Source organism: Hakea prostrata, chromosome 7 (assembly GCF_041222555.1).
Source record: "Hakea prostrata isolate BN-2017 chromosome 7, UWA_Hpros_2, whole genome shotgun sequence".
Lineage (NCBI taxonomy): Eukaryota > Viridiplantae > Streptophyta > Magnoliopsida > Proteales > Proteaceae > Hakea > Hakea prostrata.
Window position 1 is genome coordinate 33,316,580 of NC_142606.1, and position 23,119 is coordinate 33,339,698.

Here is a 23,119-nt window from a genome sequence, read left to right on the forward strand (position 1 = left end):
CCAATTGAGTCAGTTTGTACTGTACTGCGGTGTTGTGCCCTCACACCCCCATTGGGAAGGGAAATTAGTGATGGGCTTGGGGCACCACAAACCCTCTACCTCTGTCGCGGATCTTAGAAACAGGTCATTCAGGTTATCCATAAAAATGCATTGATACGGATTAATCTTCAAAGCCAGGTAGAAGAAATCAAGTCATACATGATAGATATTCATTTTTGTCCATAAGATAGATTAGAATACATAGATTAGAATGCATGCACCAAATGTAGTCACATGAGAATTTCAAATCTTTCTTTTGTCATCCATTTCGGATCATGAAATGTTTCTTTTTTTTTTTTATATATCTTTTCTTTTCAATAAAAGGTCATTTGTGGTTAAGTAAAGCAAAACAAAAAGTACAAGGTTACTAGAAAAACACAGACGCTGTAGAAGAATAAGTCCTTGGCTTACTGCACTCAGCTAAGTCTAAACTGAGGAAAACCATTTCCGATCTTAAGGATATCAACGTCGCAGTCAGTCTAATTCAGACTGCATGGTTTGAGTATTCAAATGTTTATCAAACTTTCACATTTAACTATTCAAAAACTAATGACTACATCTTCGAGTATATTCCTTAACAAGCTTTGCAAATGAGGAAGACTCATTCTGTAGCAGTCTGGTTGGGGAATCGAATTCTAATATACGACCTGCTTAAGACAATAAAACATGTCAATCTAGTATGGCAAACACAAGAAAAGGATGAGAAGAAATATTAGCAAACTCAACACTTGATATAGTGTACTAGTTACTGCCTACTAACCGTTATCAAGAAGAAGAACCAAATTAACATCAAGGATTGATGTGACTCTGTGTGCAATGGTTATGACAGTTGAGCCTGAGAAGTGTTGATTAAGTGTTTGTTGGATCAAATAGTCAGTTGTAGTATCCATTGATGCGGTAGCTTCATCAAGTATTAACACTTTACTTTTCTTGAGTAAGACCCGTCCTAAACATACTAGTTGCCTCTGACCCATGCTCCAGTTCTCTCCATTCTCTGTCACTATTACAATGACCATATGAAAATGAGTTAGCTATTCAATATCATAGTTTTCATAACTTTTCTTCTTCTTGTTCAAGAGGGAGATAGTACTTGATTGGAAGTTGGGTTTCATACTAGAAGTTAGATATGTACAATGTATTCTAAATTAATATACCTGTACATGGAGAAACTAAATTTAAGCAACTTTAATGTAAGTGAGTAGAAGAAGAAATCAACCTGTAGAATCGAGCTTCCATTCCTTCTTCCTAATCTCATCACCAAGATTACATTTATCTAAAGCCTAGGACAAGGGGGAAAAAAATTAAAGAATTAAAGTCGACTTGCCATGCACCTTGGCTAATTATTCAAGACAATGTATAGAATCAATTATTAGATGTAAGGTGAAATTGAAGTAGGAACAACAGATAGGATATTAAAACAATGCACTTCCTATGACGTCCTTCTTCCAGATATGGCCCCAAAGATGATCCAACATGTCCTATGCAACGATTTCAATGTATCAACCAAAAAAACTAAAAGAAAAGAAAAAAATAGAAAAAAAAAAAAAAAAAAAGAAGGGTTGATCACAAGAAATCAGCTCATATTGGTACATATCCTATAGCCATAATGTGTTTGCTTTGTTTGAAAATAATTAATAAGAGAGTAGTCCATTTTTGGTCAATAATTAAGCACATTATTGGTGATGTGATAAAAAGGGCCTTACCTCCCAAATTTGTTCATCAGTGTATTCAACAAGTGGATCAAGATTATTTCTTAGCGTACCCTGGAACATTGTTGGATCTTGTGGGATGATGCTTAATCTTGACCGCAAGTCATGAAGGCCAATATTGGAGATATTTATACAATCTATCAAAATTTGACCAAGTGTAGGTTCAATCATGTGAAAAAGAGCTTGTACAAGGGTTGATTTACCACTTCCTATTCTTCCAACAATGCCAATTTTCATCCCTCCAAAAAAAGTGCATGTGAGACCTCGTAGGACAAAAGGAAGGTGTGGGGCATAACGAATCTGTGTACACACATCAAAAAAATCTTATCAAGAAGCCTAGTTGAATTCCTTAAGACTGGCAGGAAATACCTTACTACATTAAACTTCCTAGGGTCTATTCCGTATAGGTCAGGAAATAAAGAATTAAAGAATCTAGATGGAGGATTACTTGTAGATCGACAATATCAACTTTTCCTTGTGATGGCCATTCTTGGTCTGGCCTATTTTCTTCGACTAGTAAAGGGGGTTCAGCAACAATGTTAGTGTATTGTAGTATTCTCTCAACTGATATGATTTTATTCTCAAGTCTGCAAAGATCCCATATGACACCATACATACTGAGACCAAGTCCATATGTGACTGCTAAACCCATAATACCTTCAAGAGATAAAAGAAAATAAAATATATTAATATGTTTTTAAATGATCATGATTTCCCTAAAATATGATTTTGTAAGACATCAGTTTTAACTCTTACCTGGATTGGATACTCCCTTCATCAATAAGATTAAGAAAATCAAGGAGATTGCATATGTAATGGATGTCAACATATCCATGCGAAAGCATAACCACTCCATTGCACCATAGATATGAAAAGCAATTCGGGAATACCTATCCACCAACATGAGATTTGCATTCATAAACCTCTCTTCTTGATTGAAGCATCTAATTGTGGTTGAACCTGAACAAGATTCAGCAAAATGTTGTATAATTGGAGCTTGGTATATTCCGACCAGCCGTGAAAGTTCTCGTGCTGTAGACGTGTAGTATTGCTACAAGTAGTTAAAAAGAAAAGAGTGTTACATACAATATAAAAAAAATACTATTGAAAACATAACTAGTGAGAAATTGATGTGATTTTTCTTAACTTGAGCTATTTATTTAGATTTTGAAGGTGACACTCCCAACCCCCAACAACCCCCCCCCTTCCCTTTTCTTTTGTTGATGGAAGAAGGCTTCACTAATCCCATGGGTCCACATTGACCCCACAACAGCATAGATTGGGTGATACGGCTGTGGTTGAATGAGAACTGTTCAACTTTCATTAAATGAAATGAAGAGCGCTCATGAACACCTCCTTGTGAATGGTCTCGGAGTATTAGGGATATTTCTAGAAAACCAAACCAAACCCCAGCACCACTTCTTCTCAGGCTTATGCGGCTAGGGGTGCTTCTAAGAAGTCTAAAGTGCATTGAACTCTTACTGCTACACTCAAGATGGATTCTATACATGCCACTCACAAGGACTCTACCCAATCCAAAGAAGAGTTTGAAGTAGACTACAACTTCTATAAAACCCTGATGATATTTTATGTAATCTCAAACTCCTATCCTCATGTAAACCTAAGCTCTACAAACATTGTAACACAGGGACTCCATATGAAGACAACTATCAGAGTCCTAGATGATTGATGAATAGGACTCTGACTCTTTATAAGAAGGCATGTACACAACTCATTCAGATATAGTGAAAATTATCTCAAGCTCACGTGTGGACGTAGGTTGCATTCAACCGGACCACATTAAACTTGTGTGTTCTCTCTCTCAAACGATTCTCTCTCTATCTCTCCTCTAACTGAATCTAAACATAGAGAGACATAAGCAGTAGAACTTAGGGCCTCAACCTTCCTTAGGCTATAGTCCCTTGCCAACACGTTTAACTCTTGGGGTTTGAAGGTGATTCCATTAATACATCTGTTACCTATTTGTTGCTACATCCCATAACTTTGTTATTGTTATTGAATTCTTTTTACAAAGAGGTCGTTGAACACAAATACAATGATATACAAAGTTTCATAATATCCTTTTCTTCTCCTTTCCTTTCTTTTTGTGGTGAATTTCCTTTCCTTAACAAATTTTCAATCACGTTATCAAATTTGAAATCCAATCAGTAACTATCTATGTTCATACTGACATATCTGAAGTTGCTACAGTACAGTGCACCCTAAGTACTTCAGTTAGGGTAAAAAGAAAATGGCACAAGTTCCCCACGTCCACACTTGATGCTATGTCGCAAGAACTTAGAGAACAAACAGAAACATGTTTGAAGAATATTTTACCACAGAAAATCATCAAGTGATTAAGAATGTGGCATCAGTTCCCCATGTCCAAATTTGATGCTCTGTATTTTCCCTTTTTTTTCCCTAATCAAATAGACCTTTCTTTTCAGTGGCAAGAAAAAATAAATAAAAAAATGGACCTTAGTAGCCTGGGTATATGATTTTAATTCCCAAATCACATATGTATTCTTTTGTTAACCTATGAAATATATGTCGAGCATTTTGAAAATCTAATGACAAAAAGTGGAAGTGGGTGTAGGCATACTTGGTACCAGATGCATATTATAGTCATCGGAATAAAAACCATTAACATTTGCCATGAGACTTGTGACATTACTGCCGCCGTTCCCAAAAATCCTATGATTGAGATGAGAAGTTCTTCAATTTGATTTGGAATAACCGTATCAATTGTACCTTGATCTATGGATGCCTGCATGCCAAAAAGGAAACATTAGTATAATGAAAGTCAAATTAATTTTTATGGTAATTAATCTATGTTATTGACTAGATCCAGATTGTTAATATTTACTAACCCTATTTAGAATCCTTCCACTTGGAGTAGAATCAAAAAACAATAAAGGAGCACGAAAAATGCAAAAATGCATTTTGTCAAAGAGAAGATTGGCTGTTTTGCATCCAACAGTTACAATGAGCATTGATCTTATAAGCACACAAAGAGAACTGCCAAGGAATAAAGAAGCATAAACAAAGATGATAGTAGATCCTCCAACATGTGGCTTCACATCCTCTAAAATGGGAGTAACCAATACCATCCAGTAACTACTGAATATTTGAAGAAATTGAAAAAGAATCTGTGCTAGCAATATTAGTGGAATAAAAACTCCTTTGTAAGCAGCGGTAGCATATTTCGAATAGAATGAAAAACTAACTCCACCCTTCTGTCTTTTCTCTTCTTGAACAAGTTGCTCTTCTGTCCCATCTAGTTTTTCTGTCTTGTAGTCTTTGGATTTGTTATTCTCATCACTTTGAACAGACTTTTCGCTACTTTTAGTATTACCATCTTCCTCCCTAATAGCTAAATTGTCAGAAGTAGCCTTATGTTGGATCAAATTAATGTTTGCTAAAGCTTTATTGTGTGTACACACTAACTCCATAAAGTCAGTTCTTGAATTGAGAATTTCTTCGTATTTTCCTGTTTGAGTAATCCTTCCATCTCTCATAACCTAACAAACAAGAGAAAGTAAGTAATTGTTCTCAAATTAAGCTAAAAGACTTGAAATTGGAATAAAATGATGACATGTTCTCACCAGGATAAGATCGGCATCACGTAAAAATTCTATTTGGTGGGTAACATAAATTAATGTTTTTGAACTCAAAATTCTCAATAAGCACTCCTGTCATAAAATTCAAATATTCATATTTAGACACATTAAAAACACCTTTTGGTTATATAAATGCCAAGAGGCTGTACATTTATGACAATATATTTATTGTTCATGATGATAAGTAAAATCAGATTGTATGATTTATGAAATGCTTCCAATATCATGAGTATGCATATTTTGTTTGCTTGGATTAATATTTAGAGCAAATCTACCTGAACAAAATTGTGAAGCAAACAATGAATCATATACATCAAAAGCCAATCACATCAAAGAGAACTTCATAGTACTTACCTGAAATAAATGAGTTCCTGTATGAGCATCCAAAGCACTAAAAGGATCAAATCAAGCATGTAAATATCAGCATCATGGTACAAAGCACGTGCAATTTGAATTCTTTGCTTTTGTCCACCACTTAAGTTAATTCCTCTTTCCCCTATAATAGTTTCATCCCCAAAGGGACACAATTCTAGGTCCTTCTTTAATGAACAGGCTTCAAGGATAATGTCATACCTTTCCCTGTCCATCTCCTTACCAAACAATATATTATCTACTATCTTGCCACTTTGAATCCAAGGTGATTGTGCAACATAGGCCTTCATTCCATTCACTGTAATGGCTCCAGATACCTTTGGTACCTCCCCTAATATGCATGAAAGTAGGCTTGACTTACCTGACCCAACAGAACCACAAATAGCCACTCTCATTCCACGATATACTCGGAAATTAATATCTTTCAATATACGATTAGAAGAATGGAGGTCCCAAGAGAAATTCCCCTTGGTTATCTCAACGGCAATCTCATCACTACTTTTTGAAGGCTTTTGTTCTATGCTTGGATGAGACTCATCAAGACACAAGAATGAGGCTATCCTACCAAAAGACACTTTAGTTTGGATTATCATGGAGATTGTATCTGGTAGATTATATATGGGCCCTCGCAATATCTCAAGTGTTGCAAGTGTGGATATAATCTTTGCCGATCCTAGTGGAATTCCCATAAGCATACAACACCCAAATGTAACCATGGATACAAACATGGGAGCGGATAAGTAGATAAAGGCAATCATAGCTTGTGAATAAAGTAGCTTTCTTATCCATATTATTTCAAACTTTCTAAGCTCAAGTATCTTAGCCAAGAACTTCATCTCCCAACTATGAAGCTTTAGAATCCTCATATTTCTTAGAGCCTCAGATGTCACTTTCATTCGCTGATCTTTTGAACCCATCAATTCATGTTGGAACTTCTCTTGTAGTTTTCCAAGTGGAACATTTGCGAACATCAAAATTACTGTGGCAACAAAAGCCACAAGTGAAGCTAACCCAAGGTTCTTATACAAGATCAACAATGCTAGAATAATCTGAAATGGTATTTTCCAAATATTATGCAAGTACCAACTAAAGATGCCGATCCTCTCAACATCAATACTCATCAAATTAATGTGCTCCCCACTGGTATGTCCCTGCTTTGATTGGCTTGAAAGGCTAAGACCTTTTTTATAGATAATAGAAAATAAGGCAATGCGAATCTTATTTCCCATCTTGCGCAATAGAAAGAACAAGAGCCTCTCTGAGATGCATTTTATGAGCTTTGAGAGAAAGAAAATACACACTAGAGCATAGCCTCTATATTCCAGTTGGTGAGGACTGCTAAGATATTGAACAAAAGTGTCAATAAGATATGGCCCAACAAAAGAAGCCAATATGCATACAACAGAGAATGTGGCTGTCCATAAAATTTCTTTCTGTACTGAGAGAACCAATGTCCTCGCTATGCTGGAGTATACTTACTCGACCGTTGTTACCATTAGATTCAAGTTTCTTTCTAAAATGATCAAATACCACACTGGCACTATCATCATTGGCAAGTTGAGGAACATCTTCAAGATCCAATGTTTTTCTATATCCAAGTGCAAGTAATGGGCTCATCCAAGAGAAAGTGAAAATGCTAAAAAGATTGGCATTTGCATATGGAGTGACATTTCCGCTGTTGACATTTGATCCGTTATTGTCATCACCATTTCTTTTAGTTTCACTCGAACTACCTTTCAGCAGAGGTTCCAAGGTACTGATATCTTCGTCTTCTTTACCCTTGCAAAAAATGCCAAAATAATAAAAAGAATAAACCAGCAATTGTGGATACAACATTAAATATAATAATAGGAATTATAAAGGATTGTTTCCTATTCATATATATGACAAGTTATGAATAAGACAAGGAAATCGAAGACCCATCAAATTCTTAGTAAAACATGGAACTTTCATTCACTTGAAGGTGAAAACACGATGTGTAAGTCAAAAGAGATCACTAATCAAGTGAATGTTCTGATACAAAATCCAAGCAACAATATTTAGAATAGGCCATCCATGTCGATACCAAGTAGATGAGTTAACACAACGGAGAAGATCATAGACATAGATAAGCTGGCCTATGCAAGATATAGATAAGGGTTGATCACTAGTATAAAGGCTACTGCGCCTTTTAGCCTGTGTTAAGGTGAGCTGCATGGGCAATCTAGAGTTCTGCTATTATGATTCTTGTGTTGCTCATTTGAGAGTTCCTATGTTGAGCGTTTGGTAATTGATTATCCGATCATCATTTATACATTTTGCAAGAAAAGGAAATGGACGAACCATATATATATATATATATATATATATACAAAAGTAGAAGTGAAGAAGCAGAAAAATCATCCAAAAAAGTGATTTAACAAAATCCAGAAATCTCTATCGTGTTTGGTACTCCAGACCATCTACGTTTAGCAAATTATTTATTTATTTCTTTTATATAATTTGGCAGCTATCTCGCGGAGATCAAATACAAATTTTATCAGCTTAATTCCATTTTGAATTGATGCAGGCTCGTCTGTAAAATATTGTGGAATCTCACGCATATACCAACCATTTCCACCTTATGTTCCCAGAACCACGGACCAAAATTAGAGTCTTAATAGCACCCTTAGACGTAGCTGGACCTGTTAAGGAAGAGAGAAATTATCCTTAGGTTAGAACGTGTAAGTTGCTGATGGTAATGCTGTAGGGGAGTAACAAATTCATTCCTACCAAATAAAATAGAAAACTTTCACGTATTAGCAATAAAGCAAGCATCATGTAAGAGAGAGAGAGAGAGAGTTGCACCTTACGAAGAAGAATCAATTTATCTAGTGTGCAAGGATGGCAATGTTTTTCTTCTTGGTGCACTTCTTCACCTGTTGAACATTGGAAAATTGCCTCTGTTGGTATCCCCGTGAGGAGAGGAAGCACTTCTGAGAGCGGAAGGAAATGAGTTTGCTATATGACTGCCTCAAACGCTGATTTTCAGAGCAACAGGAAAATGGCGGGTCTAATATCCCCTAAAACGTGTGTAATTCCCTGGAAATAGGAAAACAATGGGTCTGAGTCATTAGGAATCCGCATAATTCTCCAGAACCAGGAAAACACTGGTGACCGTTATTGAATCTGATTCCACAACAAGAAAATGTTTGTATACTTCGTTTTTCTTTTCCATTTCCCTAGCTTTTTAGGTGGACGGGGCATTTTTCTTTGTCATTTGTTGAACATATTGGCTTTTAAGATAAATCAATAAACCCGAAAGGCAATATAAGAAATCTAAATTAGGTTGTTATTAATTCTTCATACATATAGCGTAAGCCTTGAGACAAACTAGAGAATTAAACATATTCAAATCCTCACTGCTGCTCAACCTAGAGTCATTGTCCAAAAACATTCTGTTCTCATTTATCCAGTTACATGACAGACTTCCATTTGGGCCAGGTCCAAAACCTGATGACTTGAAAGCAAGATGGTTTGGATTCCAAGTTGAGGTAACATAATGGCAATGTATGATCACATGATTTATTTTCTTCTGGACATGTATTTCAACCCTACATATTTTAACCTTTTGTAAATAAGACAATAGTAGAGTAGACTTGAAATGGGAAAGGTTCGCTATGACACAAGGCTGGTGGTGCAGAGAAGCTTCCTATATGAGTTCCAGAGCTCATATGGTAACATTCTCATTAGATCCTTCTGCATTCTCAGTACTCCATATGCTTACACGGTGCCTTAACTTCTTTACAACAAAATCAATGAGTTCTACGCCAGAGGTCACACAGATGTTTTGTTTTCCTTGAATGTGGTTCTTTTCACATATGTCAAGGGTCTGTTTAACATACTCTTCTATGGTATATCATCCACCACACTAAAAAGCTTCTTCAATTCCTTGGTCTGTGTAAATGAAAATGGGATCTTTGAAGCTAGAGAGAATGTGGCAAGAATGATGTATGTAGCATTGTATTACTTAGATCAGGGATATGCATAAACCTCCTTGTTTCACCATTGACTCGGGAAAAATGGGAATTCCCTTGGCTGGCAGTTGATAAAAGTGATGCACTTGGAACACCATCATATACTATGATGATACTCAACTGTTTGTTGTCTTCTTCGCTAATGTGTCTTTAGAACAAGCAACATTAGCCTGCTTATAGAACAAATGTAGATGGGAAGCTGATTCATTTTTCTCTACAAGTTTCATAAAGACTGCTTCTTGGTGGAGAGTTAAAGGAGAAGCCTTTGCGGTAAACCAATATGGAGGATGTTGAAAATCAATATTCTCTTTCCACTGGATCAAGAAAGGCATTCACAGATTGAGAACCCTGCAATATCAAGGGGAAGGTTATAATAAGAAGGAAGAAATAATAATAATCCGTAATGAATGGAAAGAATCACTTCTCTTATGTTAAAAGTACAATGCCATGAGAAGTCCAAGCAGCAGAATGCGATGCATTATGGAAGTGAATTCGAGAATAATGGGTTAGGGTTGAGCTCTTTGGGAATTTGTTTTCCACATAAGGGTGTGAATTTAAATAGCAGAAAATTTTTTAAGGAAAGGAATAAGCATACAGTGTGATAAATTAGCCATGACACAATAGATGATATGAAAAGGGCAAGTGGATCCTTTTAAACAGCTAAAGATAAAGATAGAGATGGACACAACGGGCTAGCTAAATCAACATTCATTTTACTTTTTCCCAATTAGTTTATGTTAAGATTAGGTGTTTGATGTGAAGAGAAGAAGAATAAGAAGAGAGATAGAAGACCAGCATTTCACGTGGTTCGGTTGTGATGAACAACCTACGTCCAGGATGGTAATGGTGTGCTGCTTTTCTATATTATCTCAAGAATAATGAGTACATGATATTTATAGAGATACTTTGGAGTTTCTTACAGTGTTACAACTCATTGTATCTAAGTTGTCCTGGATTAGGATCTCTGAAGAAGCCGATTGGTGATAAGCAGGTTGGCTGGAGTTACTTCCATGTTGAACAAAATCACTCTAGAGAGTTGCGCATGAGGTAGAAGCCCTCAAGTTGGACTCCTTTGGTTGTTGTAGATGAGTTCTTGTGGGACTCTATTAGGGCGGTGATTTGGGTTGCTTATTGTTTACCACCAATCAAAATTCAAAAAAGAATTTCAGCCCTCAAATTTTCTGTTAGGCAAATTATAGATATTACAAAGGGAATAAAGAATTAACAAAAATTGGAAAGACATGTAAACAAAACCTGAGCCAATAGGAGAAGAATAAACAAAAACTGTCAAGGCAATAAGGAAAAAGAGGGAGAATTGTCGAGGCACGTCATAAGCTTTCCTTAAAATAGATTCATCCCCTCTAGAGTGCGCTTGAGGATTCAATGAACGTCTATCCCTCAGTATACAACACCAAACAACGGCATACTAGCAAAAAGTAGACCGTTGCGGCGAACTTGAATTGTGCCTTCCTTCTATCACTGGAATACGAAAAATGACAATACTCTTAAAATACTAATATAACTCTCAACAAAATTTTAGTATGACTCTAAAACTGAAAGAGAGAATGGTCCCAAAACCTTATACTCGAAAGGGGGGAACTTCAATAAAACATTAAGAAGATCCACAAACCATTATGAAAACTCTCATGGCAATCTTAGCACAAAAACTTAAATTACAAGAAAGAAAAATCCCTAAAAGACTTATCTTCATCAGGGGTGGATCCCAATTTATAGTGGAGAGCTTTGGTAGGTACATTAAAAGTACATATTACCATCAATCTCTCATTAACAAGTTGGAAAACAAAGAGCTTTGGTTACTAATGAATCAAGTTTGGGAAACGAAAAGCTTAGGTCACTTATTAATCAAGCTCGGGAAATTAAAGTGCTATAACATTCCATTCATGAACCTTGCCTGGGAGAGTAAAGCCCAAAGTTTCATTAACATTTCATGCATGAACCATCCTTGGATTTGAAACTCCCAATCAACCATAATTATTCATGCACTCATTTCCACAAAAATCCTCTTAATGAGGGGTTTCATTCACATAGCGAATTTCGGTTGGAGATAATGATTTGTTGGCCAAGAAAAATTTGAAATTGAATTCGAAGTTGGTTACAACTCCTTCAAGTAGCGTGGATTGCTCTGCTGGAACAAGTGGACCCAACGAAATTTAAATGGAGATAATGATCAGTTGATTCAGCATCATGTGGGACCTTGTGAGGCCAGCAAAATTCGGATGGAATTAATGATCTGTTGGTCCAGCAAAATTCGGTTGAGCATTAAGTGGGATTGTGTGGGGGCCAACAAAATTTGGATGGTTTGGAAGGCTCTTCTTTGGTCTTTCACTCCAGTATGGATGAGCAGCAGCTTTTGGAAGTAGTTCTTCCTTCAAGCTCTCTTTCTGATCAAGTGGAGGGTGGGTCTCTTCGTCGTAAGCTTGGTCGCCCAAGGAAAAATATGAAGGTTAGAGCAAACTGATGTTAATATACCCTGGATAGCATTGATAAGGAGAGAACTTGATTTAGAAGCTGTTGGTCACTCTAGTTTCAGATTTTGATTCATTATCTATGATTATGTGAGTTGGATCCAATGAGGTTGGGTGTATTTGGGGGCAACTGATGTTGCGGGTTTGAGGGATGGCACTTTGATAGTATGTTTTGTTATTTTTCTTTTCGCTTTTTAATACAAATGACCCTTTTAGGGGGAAAAATGTGCTCATTTTCTAACAATCCCCCACATGAATGAAAATAAACAACAATTAAAACAAAGACCTGACATGGTGATAGAGGACTATGGTTAATGCCTACCTAAGATAGGTAGGTTTTGCCTTTGAACCTTCCCTTGTGAAAGTATATTTACTTTACTGGTTGATTAATAGAAGCGATGTCGTTGACCTATTCTATCATTTGTGTGAACGATGATATACCCCACACAAGTATTTCCCTGACACAATTTCAGTTCTAATGGTTGTCTATTTTGGCTGTGGCAATTGTCCTGATTTTATGAGAGTTTCTGGAGAGTAAAGCCCTTACAATTCTCCTTTGGAGTAGCCCTTCTTCTCTGTCACATAAGTGATTACTTATTTAAGAGTGACATGCATCACTCCTCTTGGATCCAACATTTGTCCAATACATAAGAATCTTTAAAAGCATAAGTTTAACCTCTTCCTTACAGGCATCATTGTTTTCATCTTAGTAATGGGTAGAGGATGAACCTCCACAGTGATCTCACTCAGTTATTACAGTTTAGTTGTTCTATTGAACCTAGATTTTGGGATCTCCAATCAACTAGGTTGGGTTTCCACTATAATAAACCTATTCATTTAAGGTTTTAGTCCAATTCCTCTTGATGTTTGTTTAACTTGATCTCGATTCAACCTTTGGTCAGCAGATCCACAATTTTTGGCTTTTGACCTTACATAGTCATGTATCATGACCTCATTCGAGATCAATTAGCTAACAGTATCATGTCAATGACCCATGAGTCTTAACTTACTATTGTACATCACATTTTTCATTTTCTCAATAGATGCTTAGCTTTACAGATAGCAAGCACAAGTGATGCTTGCAACCAAAACACAACTTCCTTTGCCCGTGTGACTTCGAGATATTTAATTCTCTAGGATGGAATGATCAACCATAAAGTCCATCCCTAAGTGAGATGCTAGCAACCTAGCTTACCTAGACAATTTTTATATTGCCCCAAACTAATTACAGAACTACCATAACAAAACAAGGCTAGTTTTGCAAAAACCAAGATGAAAATAGATAAGTTTTTACTAATAGACAAAAACATTTGCAATACCGCTTTACCAGTAAATCCTTTAAAAAGCAGCCTGTAGGTATGCACACATTTTCATAATCATTAAGTTACTAGCAATAAAGTATCAGCACAACATTTGCATAGATGGACTCCTCATATTCAAAGTGCACTAACCATCGAGAGATTGGTCCTCATATCTCCCATAGTTTGAGCAATTTTAACTAGTACCCCTCAAATCCATCATAGTCTAATAATATATGTTTAACCAACTAATACATTTGGATGGGTGTGGTCAAGTCGAGAAAAACAACGTAGTGGTTCAAACTAAATGATCATCCACAAAACTAGTCCATAACAATCCAATGGACCAAATATTCACATCAACCACCAGATATAATAAATATCATAAAATAGCCTTAAATGTATCCAATGTGAATGTGCAAATAACATAATAACCCATTCTGGAATATCTTCCTAGAAGTTCCATAGCCATTCAGCCTCTTTGCCACATTTATCCAGGGCTACAAACTCGTATGCCATAATGGATTTGATTACCATCTTCTATTTCGAAGGTTTTCCATGAGATCCACCATCAACAGTCATGAACTAACAAAGACGTCTTCAATCACATGACTACCATGATGTCAAGTATTTTCATTTTTACATGAAAATTTACATAAACCACAACAATTCGGGTTTATTATATGTAAAGCTTTATGATATTATACTTTTGTTATGTCCTCCATATGAAGGTCATAATCACCATGCACACAACACTAATGAATTAGATTACATGAATTATGCTACATCATTCATCTCTTACAGCCCTTTATCATGACCAACTATAGATTCAACATAATCCACATAGTCTAGATACATTTGATAAATTTGCAACATGCAACCTCGTATGATTACAACAGGGTGTGATCAACAAGGAAAATATTCCAACACAACCCAAGTTTGTCATATATGCATGGTGCTACATATAAGTGAATATACTTGCACTGTATATCACATTTTTTAAATAGATAATATAGTCATCTCTTTATTTTTGTGCTTACAATATTTCTTGAAGTCGTTCCACATAAATGGTAGCTTCTCAATTATTGCAACTACTTGAAAAGGCTCACTCAAGACATTATCTTGACATAAATTTCATGGATGATTAAAAGGATTTCTAGAACTTGAGTCGTCACTATTTCTGAGTCCACCATTTTGAAATTCAAGAATTAACCCATCATAACTTTTCCTCATCAGTATCCTCATATCTTTACTTGAGGTCCAAGGACTCCCACAGTTCTTTTTGTGGAACCGTTGAGCTATACTCACTATGAAAGCATCAATTTAGCCATTTAGAACATCGTTCCGGCATAGAAAGTTAGATTGTTTCCACAAGTCAATAGTCTACACCGCTAGTGCATTTGACTTATCCTCTCCAACATTAGGAGGATCATCTTTTAAAAATCATGCAAGATTTAGTGTTTTTAAACAAAACAACATCTTTCATTTTCAAGTTTGAGGTATCCAGGTAGGTTTCTCATGGTGATAAGTCGAGGCCATAGGTGCCTTAACTACACTCATGTTGTCACCATATTTTTAACCTTCTAACTTTTGAAATGTCAAACATGGCATTACCATACATTAATAGTTTACCAATGTAAACTTTCCATCTATTTGCACTCAAAAGAAAGAGTACATAAGCTAGAAACAATAGAGAACAATTCTAATTGTTGTCAATATCCAATTTCAAGAACATATTGTTTCTGCTATTTTATGCCAAGATGCTCTATGAGCATTATAGATTGCAATAGCCATGTGACTATACTATCACACCAAAATAAAATTAAAATTGATGTTACTCATATTTATCACACTAGAATATTGTCTAGCCATAAGTTTATGCAATTATCCGACCGATAAATGCAATTATGGAGCCATTACCTCCAAAATATGTTTCTTGGAAATAAAAAAAGTATTTAGGAATAACAAATATATGAACCAAGTAAATACACTTGGTTATGAAAATTGTAACTTAATGAACTGGTGTAGTTCCAAAAGAATCATGCCTTTAACATTAGTTACGAACCAACGAACTCAAAGGCTACCGACTTTGATCATTTTAAGTTTTTGCATCCAACCCAACAAAAGAAAATGACATGATCATATTCAATAAAACATATGACAATGTTAGGTAAGCACCTTGAACAAAGTATCTCCCAGAAGAATGATATGTAGAAAAATGAACTTTTAAAATTTTCTTGTGCCCAAACTCCTTGACTGATTTAGGCCATCAAAAATCAAAGCCCACTAAATAAATTCAAAACCACCTAGTATACCAAACTAATAAGAACTAATGTAATGGTTAACTCAATGTAATGGTGCTTTGAGCTTGAGTAAGCAATTCTTTGAAACCTTTAACTTGCCCACTTTAAGCACTGGAAGATAGGAAACCATATAAACAATTCAAAACATCATCTTCTCTTCTCTTCCTTTCAACTTTCTTTCTCCTTGCATTAAATATATTGAGAAAGTAAAGTAAATAAAACTATAACCTTTAATACCAAGTTAACATTTCAAGCAACTAAATAGAGAGATGAAAAGCTCATATACCCATTCTCAGAATTTATGTAAGGTTTTCATGCTAAAGCAAAGAACCACCATGTGATATCTCAATGAGGATTACCATTTTGAATTAAAATTACATCCAACTATATATGCAATTATATAGTGGTCTTATACTAATATTTCAAACATCTTAAGATTGATGGAAATATCATATGGTCCGGTCCCTCTTCACTAGATCTTGAGGGGTCCATGTTAATTCATCATTTTCATATCAAGCATTTGACAAGAGTTCATAATCAAGAATAGGAGCATCAAACAATTTTGATAGTAGTTTATGGAGTTTCTTAACAACTAAAGTGTCCAAGAAACTCTAAACCCTCACCATGATGTCTAAAGATCAATGAATGAGGATACCCTCTCAGCAATGAAATTAATGTGACTTTCACTGTGCTTGCACCAATCAATAAGTATTTCAACCAACTAATGTCCAATCATTTACACCACATAAAGGTTTGAAATTGTTGAGACTAGCACCATCTATAATAAGTAGCTTATCTTTCCAGAAATTTAAATGCGTTTAAAAAAAGTCACCTCAAAGTTTCCTTATTCTCAGGGAAATGTTGAATCTATTCTATTCTTATACGCTTAGAACAAGAACCCTTGTCTTATACCTAAAGAATTTGTTTTAAGATTGTTGGCCAAATTGTAGGTATAAAAAAGGGAATCAAGAATTAACAAAATTGGAAAGATATGTAAACAAACCTGAGCTAATAGGAGAAGAATAAACGAAAACCGTTGAGGCAATAAAGAAAAAGAGGAAGAATCGTCGAGGCACGTTAGACACTTTCCTTAAAATAGATTCGTCCCCTCTGGATTGTGCTTGAGGATTCAATGGACGTTTATCAAGATACAACGATGAACAACAATATACTAGCACATAGTACACCGCTACAACAAACTTGAATTGTGTCTTCTTTCTATCACCGGAATATAAAAAATGACAATACTGTCAAATTACTAATATGACTATAAAAAAAAACTTTAGCATGACTCTAAAACTGAAAGAGAGAATAGTCTTAAAACCTTATACTCGAAAGGGGGGAACTTCAATAAAACATTAAAAAGAGCCAAAAACCAGTAGGAAGACTCTCAAAGCAATCTTAGCATGATTCTTAAATTACCAGAAAGAAATATCCCTAAAAGACTTATCTTCATCAAGGGGGGGGGGGATCCCAATTTACAGTGGAGAGCTTTGGTAGGTACGTTAAACGTATCATATTACCATCAATGTCTCATTAATAAGCTTGGAAAAACAAAAAGCTCTTGTCATTTACAACCAAACTTGGAAAACGAAGAGCTTCGGTTATTAATGATTCAAGATTGGGAAATGAAAAGCAACAGTCACTTGTGAACCAAGCTTGGGAAATGAATGTCCCATAGCATTCCATTCATGAACCTTGCCTAGGAAAAGTAAAGCCCAAACATTCATTAAAATTTCATGCATGAACCGTCCTTGGGATTTGAAACACCCAATTAATCATAATTATTTCATGCACTCATTTCCACAAAATTCCTTTTAATGAATGATTTTCATTCACATATGCTCATTTTCCAACATTTTCAAGTACCAAAATTACTAGGACGACGTATTTTGAATTCAATTGCTGGACTTCAAACTAGAATTGGTTCATAGGTCAATCCCTTCTTCTCCTGGAAGCTTGACATTATTGACTGAGATCTATTTAGAAGAAAAACATTTACTTTGAAAAATACCTTTAGGTCTTGGAAACGCAACGGATTGTCATGCTTCGTTCTTTTGGGTAATTGTTTCCATAACGTGATACCAAAAGAGATATTTGATATTGCATATTAATAAATATATAATTGGGCACAAGTTATTTCTTTGGTTCTCTACCTTACAAAGTCCGTTTGCTGAAAAATCTTGAAAGTTTCTGACATGTTATTTAGTGAAATTCTTACAACTCTTGGTGTTTGTGCAAGCCTAAAGCACCTTTTCAAATGTAATATACCATATATGTTGGACAATTGAAAGATCAATCATACTGAATCTTGAAAAACATAGTACACAAACCACAATGTCATTATTTATTCAATAAATAGTATTTTCATCAGTATCATGCACCACAAATAAGAGATCTTGCAAATCTTCAAATTCTAGTACTTAAACTCGAGCCTTTGACTAGACCATTTCATTTCATTTTCATTCATCCAATGATGTACCTCAACTAGGCCAGGGCTAGAACCCCGCAATCTAAAAACATGTCTTGAATCCCAAGTAGATGTGGGATAGTGATATACCATGATTGCAAGATTTACTTTCTTTCGAGCTTACGTATCAACTACATACATTTTTACCTTTTGTAAAACATGACCATACTGAGAAATGGGAATGCCTCACTATGACATAGGGCTGGTGGTTGAGAGAGATTGCCATATGAGTTTCACGGCTTTAATTATGTCAGACTTGTAAGATCCTTTGTCATTCTCGGTGCTCCATATACGTACATGGTTTGCTAATTTTTCAACAACAAAATCAATGAGGTCTTTAGTAGCAGTTACGCAAGTGCTTTGCTCACCTAGAGTGGTAATCTTCAACATATCTTGAGTGTCTTTTGAATATATATTTATCCATGTTTGATTCTTCTGTCACCCCAAAAATATTCTTTAAATCTTCAATCTGTTCAAAGGAAAATGGAATTTATTGTGCTAGAGCTCTCGGCAAGAATGATGTATGTGACACTGCATCTCTTAGATCAGGGATAGATAAGAAACCTCCCAATTTCACCATTGATTCCCTGAAAAATAGAAATCCTTCTTGGCTGACAATTGATTGGGTTCTCTGATATCAAAAGTGGTCGTATGCCTCTTTGATAGCAGTCCATTGGGCTATTGGTGGTAGGTTTTATCATCTATTCTCTTCTTGACAAGTAAACTTGTAGGACATGCATTAGCGTGCTTATATAATGAATGTAGGTGGAAGCCAAATCATTTTCTTCAATAAGTTTTATGAACTTTTTCCAAGTGGAAGCTTAAGGGAGAAACTTTTACATCCAACCAATATGGAGGGTGTGGGAGATCAATATGCTCTTTCTAATATTCTAAAAAAGAATTTTCAGCTTGGAAGCCCTACAAAGTCTAGGGAGAAGAAATAAACAAACAAAGAAGATAAAATAAGAACGAAGAAATAAACACATTGAATAAATTAATGAATGAAAAAAAAAAAAAAACATTTCTTACATTGAAGTGAGATGTTATTAAAAATCCAAGCAATGGAATGCGATGTGTCATGGTAGAATTTAAATGAAGATTTGAAGTTGGGACTATGCTGCAATGGAAATGGTTTTGTTGTTGCTGAAGGTGATGACTAGATTTACGTAATTTGAAAATTGTTTAGTATCACTACATTCCAAACTTGCATGGTCTACCCTTAAAAAAGAATTGAAAACTTTAGTGTATACTGATAAAAAAAAAAAAAAAAAAAATAAAAATTGCAAACCAAAATAATAGGAATACATTAAAGGAAAGGGACCCAAACCTAACCCTTTAAAGGTCATAAATCTCATCATTTCTCTTGCAGCTAACTTAGCATCCCTCCCCAAGAGAAGCAAAAACCTGAAAAATTAATGCCTTGAAGAGCTATTTAATTAAGAAGATAACTTTTAGAAGACCCTCAGCCATCTGCTTTTGAGGTCAGAGGTAATCTCCCACATGGTAGGTTGTATGAACAATTTAAGTTTTGATTATAAAAACTATTTTCAGCTTCTATGTTAAATGCATGAATATAGAAAGAAAACTTTAAAAAGAGGAGAAACTTGAAAAGACCAGCTAGAAAATATTCAGGCATAGGAAAGACAATGCATTAATGTGGTAATAAAATATTGTTAAAACAAACAATGCTAAAAACCGGGGGAGTAGGTCAGAGAATTTATGTGGTTCGGTTGAATTCAACCTCCTCCACGGGAGAGTTTCAGATATTTTCACTATTGTAAAGAGTTGTGTGCATGAATTCCTTATATAGAGATAGAGTCCTTGTTCATCAATGTTCTAGGACTCTTGTAGTTGTGATCTTCTAGATACCCTAAGTTACAATGTTTGGATTTACGTGAAGATAGGCGTTTTAGATTACATAAAATATTGACCAAGGTTTTGTTTCAATTGTAATCTGTATCAAACTCTTCTTTGGGTTGGCTAGAGTCTTTGTGAGTACCATTGTAGAGACCTTTTTGGATGTAGTGGCTAGTGTTTGATCAATTGTGAAACTCTTAGAAGCAACCCTAGCCACATAAGCTTGAGATGGAGTGGTGGCTAGGGTTTTGGTTGATGTTCCATAAATATCCCTAATACGCCCTTGCAAACTTAGTAACCTTGAGGTTGGCTAGCAAGGTGTTGAAACGTTGAATAGATAGCGGCTTGGTGAAGATGTCAGCCAGTTGATCCTTAGTAGATATGAAACAAACTTAAAGATCTCCTATGGCAACTTTATCACAAACAAAGTGGAAGTCAATCTCCACATGTTTGGTCCGAGCATGAAGACAAGATTTGCAGTGAAATATATTGCACCAACAAATATTATCACACCAAAGGACAGGAGTAGTACTTAGAAAAATATGAAGTTCGTAAAGAAGAGATTGTAACCAAGTGAGCTCAGCAACAACATTAGCAAGACCTCGATATTCAGACTCATACTGGAGAAAGCAACAATGTATTGTTTTCAAGAACTCCAATATACGATGTTGGGCCCTAAGAAGATAGCATAACCACTGGTAGACTTACGATCGGGGCATCCAGCCCAATCAACATTGGAAAAGGCTGTTGATGTCATATTAGAGGTTTTGTTGATGACAATTCCATGAGATATTGTACCCTTTAAGTATCGCAGAATCCTTTTGACAGCAGACCAAATTGACAGACTTTGTTGACTACATACTGTATGTCAGGATGAACCATAGTATTATACTATAGAGCCTCCACAAAACTTTTGTACAAGGTAGAATCAGCCATTAGCTCCCCCAAAAATTTGCTCAACTAGGTAGAAGGAGAAAGAGGATTGGTTCTGAAGAAGGTCAATAATGTATTGTTGTTGACAAAGATGAAGACCATTAGAGAATGGAGACACAAACATTCCAAGAAAATAATGTAGATGACCAAGATCTTTGATAGAAAACACAGAGGCAATAGCAGTCATGAATTTAGAAAGTAACAATGATGTCATATACATAACTTAAAATAAAAAGTGTACCAAAAATACAATGATAAATGAAAAGAGAAGTGTCAGTTTTAGATCTAACAAAATCAAAGTCCAGTAAGAAGGAACAAGGACAACCAAACCAAGTACGAGGGGTCTGTTTGAGACCATTAAGAAATTAGTGAAGGTGACAAACATAGTCAGGATGAAGAATCAGCAAACCCTGGTGGTTGTTTCATGTAGACTACTTCATTGAGGAAGTCATGGAGAAAGGCTTTTTGGATGTTTAGTTGACGAGTAGGCCAAGAGAAGGAGACAACAAGCGATAGAACAAGACGAACAGTAGTGGGTTTGACAACAGCGCTAAAAGTTTCATTGTAATCAAGACCCTCTTGTTGATTGAACCCCTCAGCCACCAAACAGGCTTTGTATCTTTCAATAGAACCATCAACCTTCATTTTAATTCGAAACACCCATTTGCAGCCAATAACATTTTTCTGAGGAGGAGAAGAGATAAGAGACCAAGTGTCATTCTTTAGTTTAAATTCTTCATCCATAGCCGTTTGCCAGTGAGCTTTTGCTGGTAGTAGTGAAAAAGGTAGGCTCAAGTTGGTTGTCATAGAGATGGATATAAGGAGGGCTCTAGGGGGAGGGTGGGCTTTGGACGAGTAACCATGTGGTGAGTATTGAGAGAAGAGATTGGATGAGGTGGTGCGGAAGGAGAATGAGGTTGAGAGTCATAAGTGTGAAATCCAGCCCAAACCTAACCATAACATCATATTTGTCTTGGGTTAAATCGAGGCTTGTTCAATGTTAGACCTTAATATTAGACCGAGATGTCTGTGTTTTTATCATTGAAAGCCTTAGGAGGTTATGTCCGACCTTTTCCTTAGTGTAAATCCATGTCCCAAAATGATGGAAGTTGTTCTTGTGGACCCTTTTGATTAATGATTTGGTGTCGGAGCCCAAGCCCTTGGACATTGTCGATGATGCCCCTCACTTGAGAACATTGTCAGTGTAAGTTCTGAATCTGCATCCTGAAGAAGGTGAGCTTATTTGGTGGACCTAATGAACTCCCGTGCTCTATCCGAAGGTATTTTCCGAAACTAGACTTCTTGATGGACTTGTAGAAGAAAACCCCACTCAATTTGACCTTGTATAGCCTTCCGAATCTCTGTCCGAAGTTGCTGAACTATGACTAACCAATCCTGCCTGCGCGTCGAAGAACATTGAATTATTTGAAGTACCTAATGAGCTCCAATGCTTGATACGAAGGTATTTATGGAAACTAGACTTCTTGATTGACTTGTAAGAGAAAACCCAACTCAATTTGACCCAGTATAGCCTTCCGAATCCCTATCCGAAGTTGCTGTTCATGTCTTGGTCGACTGGCCAGTCAACCAGCCAGTCGACCAGCAGTAATGGAATTCGAAAATCACAAAAATATTTACCATTTTGACCCTACCTTTTTGGAACTCATGAATGAGGGTCTACCCTGATCATTGGCACTCCAGAGAACAAAAAGTGACACTCTTTTGGGCTCCCCTTGGTGTTTGTGAAGATCCTTGACTCCAATCATTAGTTTTCCACTCAATCATCAACTCAAGGTATGGATTCTCTTCCTTTTCTTCTACTCTACTCAATCTCCTATTAATTTCTACTCTTGGGACCATGGCTGAAGTGCTGCAACCTTGCAAACACTTGGCCATGAATTTCCCCTTTCATTTCCATTAATCTAACTACGTTCTTGCTATGATATATTCCCATTATGATTGTTTATATTGCATTTCTATGATTTCTTACATTTCAACCTATCTTTGATTCAAAACTGATGTGTAGATGTATGCTAG

At 35.9% G+C, this 23,119-nt stretch overlaps 1 protein-coding gene across 1 annotated transcript; it reads right to left on the minus strand.

The window, feature by feature from the left end:
• Positions 1–585: 585 nt before the first annotated feature.
• On the minus strand, positions 586–21,826 carry LOC149010921 (ABC transporter C family member 3-like). The gene is given in 13 exon segments (XM_089162504.1): positions 586–686; positions 800–1,039; positions 1,256–1,319; positions 1,743–2,048; positions 2,197–2,405; positions 2,505–2,799; positions 4,351–4,515; positions 4,619–5,269; positions 5,354–5,440; positions 5,723–5,770; positions 5,773–7,203; positions 7,205–7,519; positions 21,518–21,826. Coding segments are annotated over 13 exon segments (4,221 nt in total).
• Between the last annotated feature and the right edge of the window lie 1,293 nt (positions 21,827–23,119).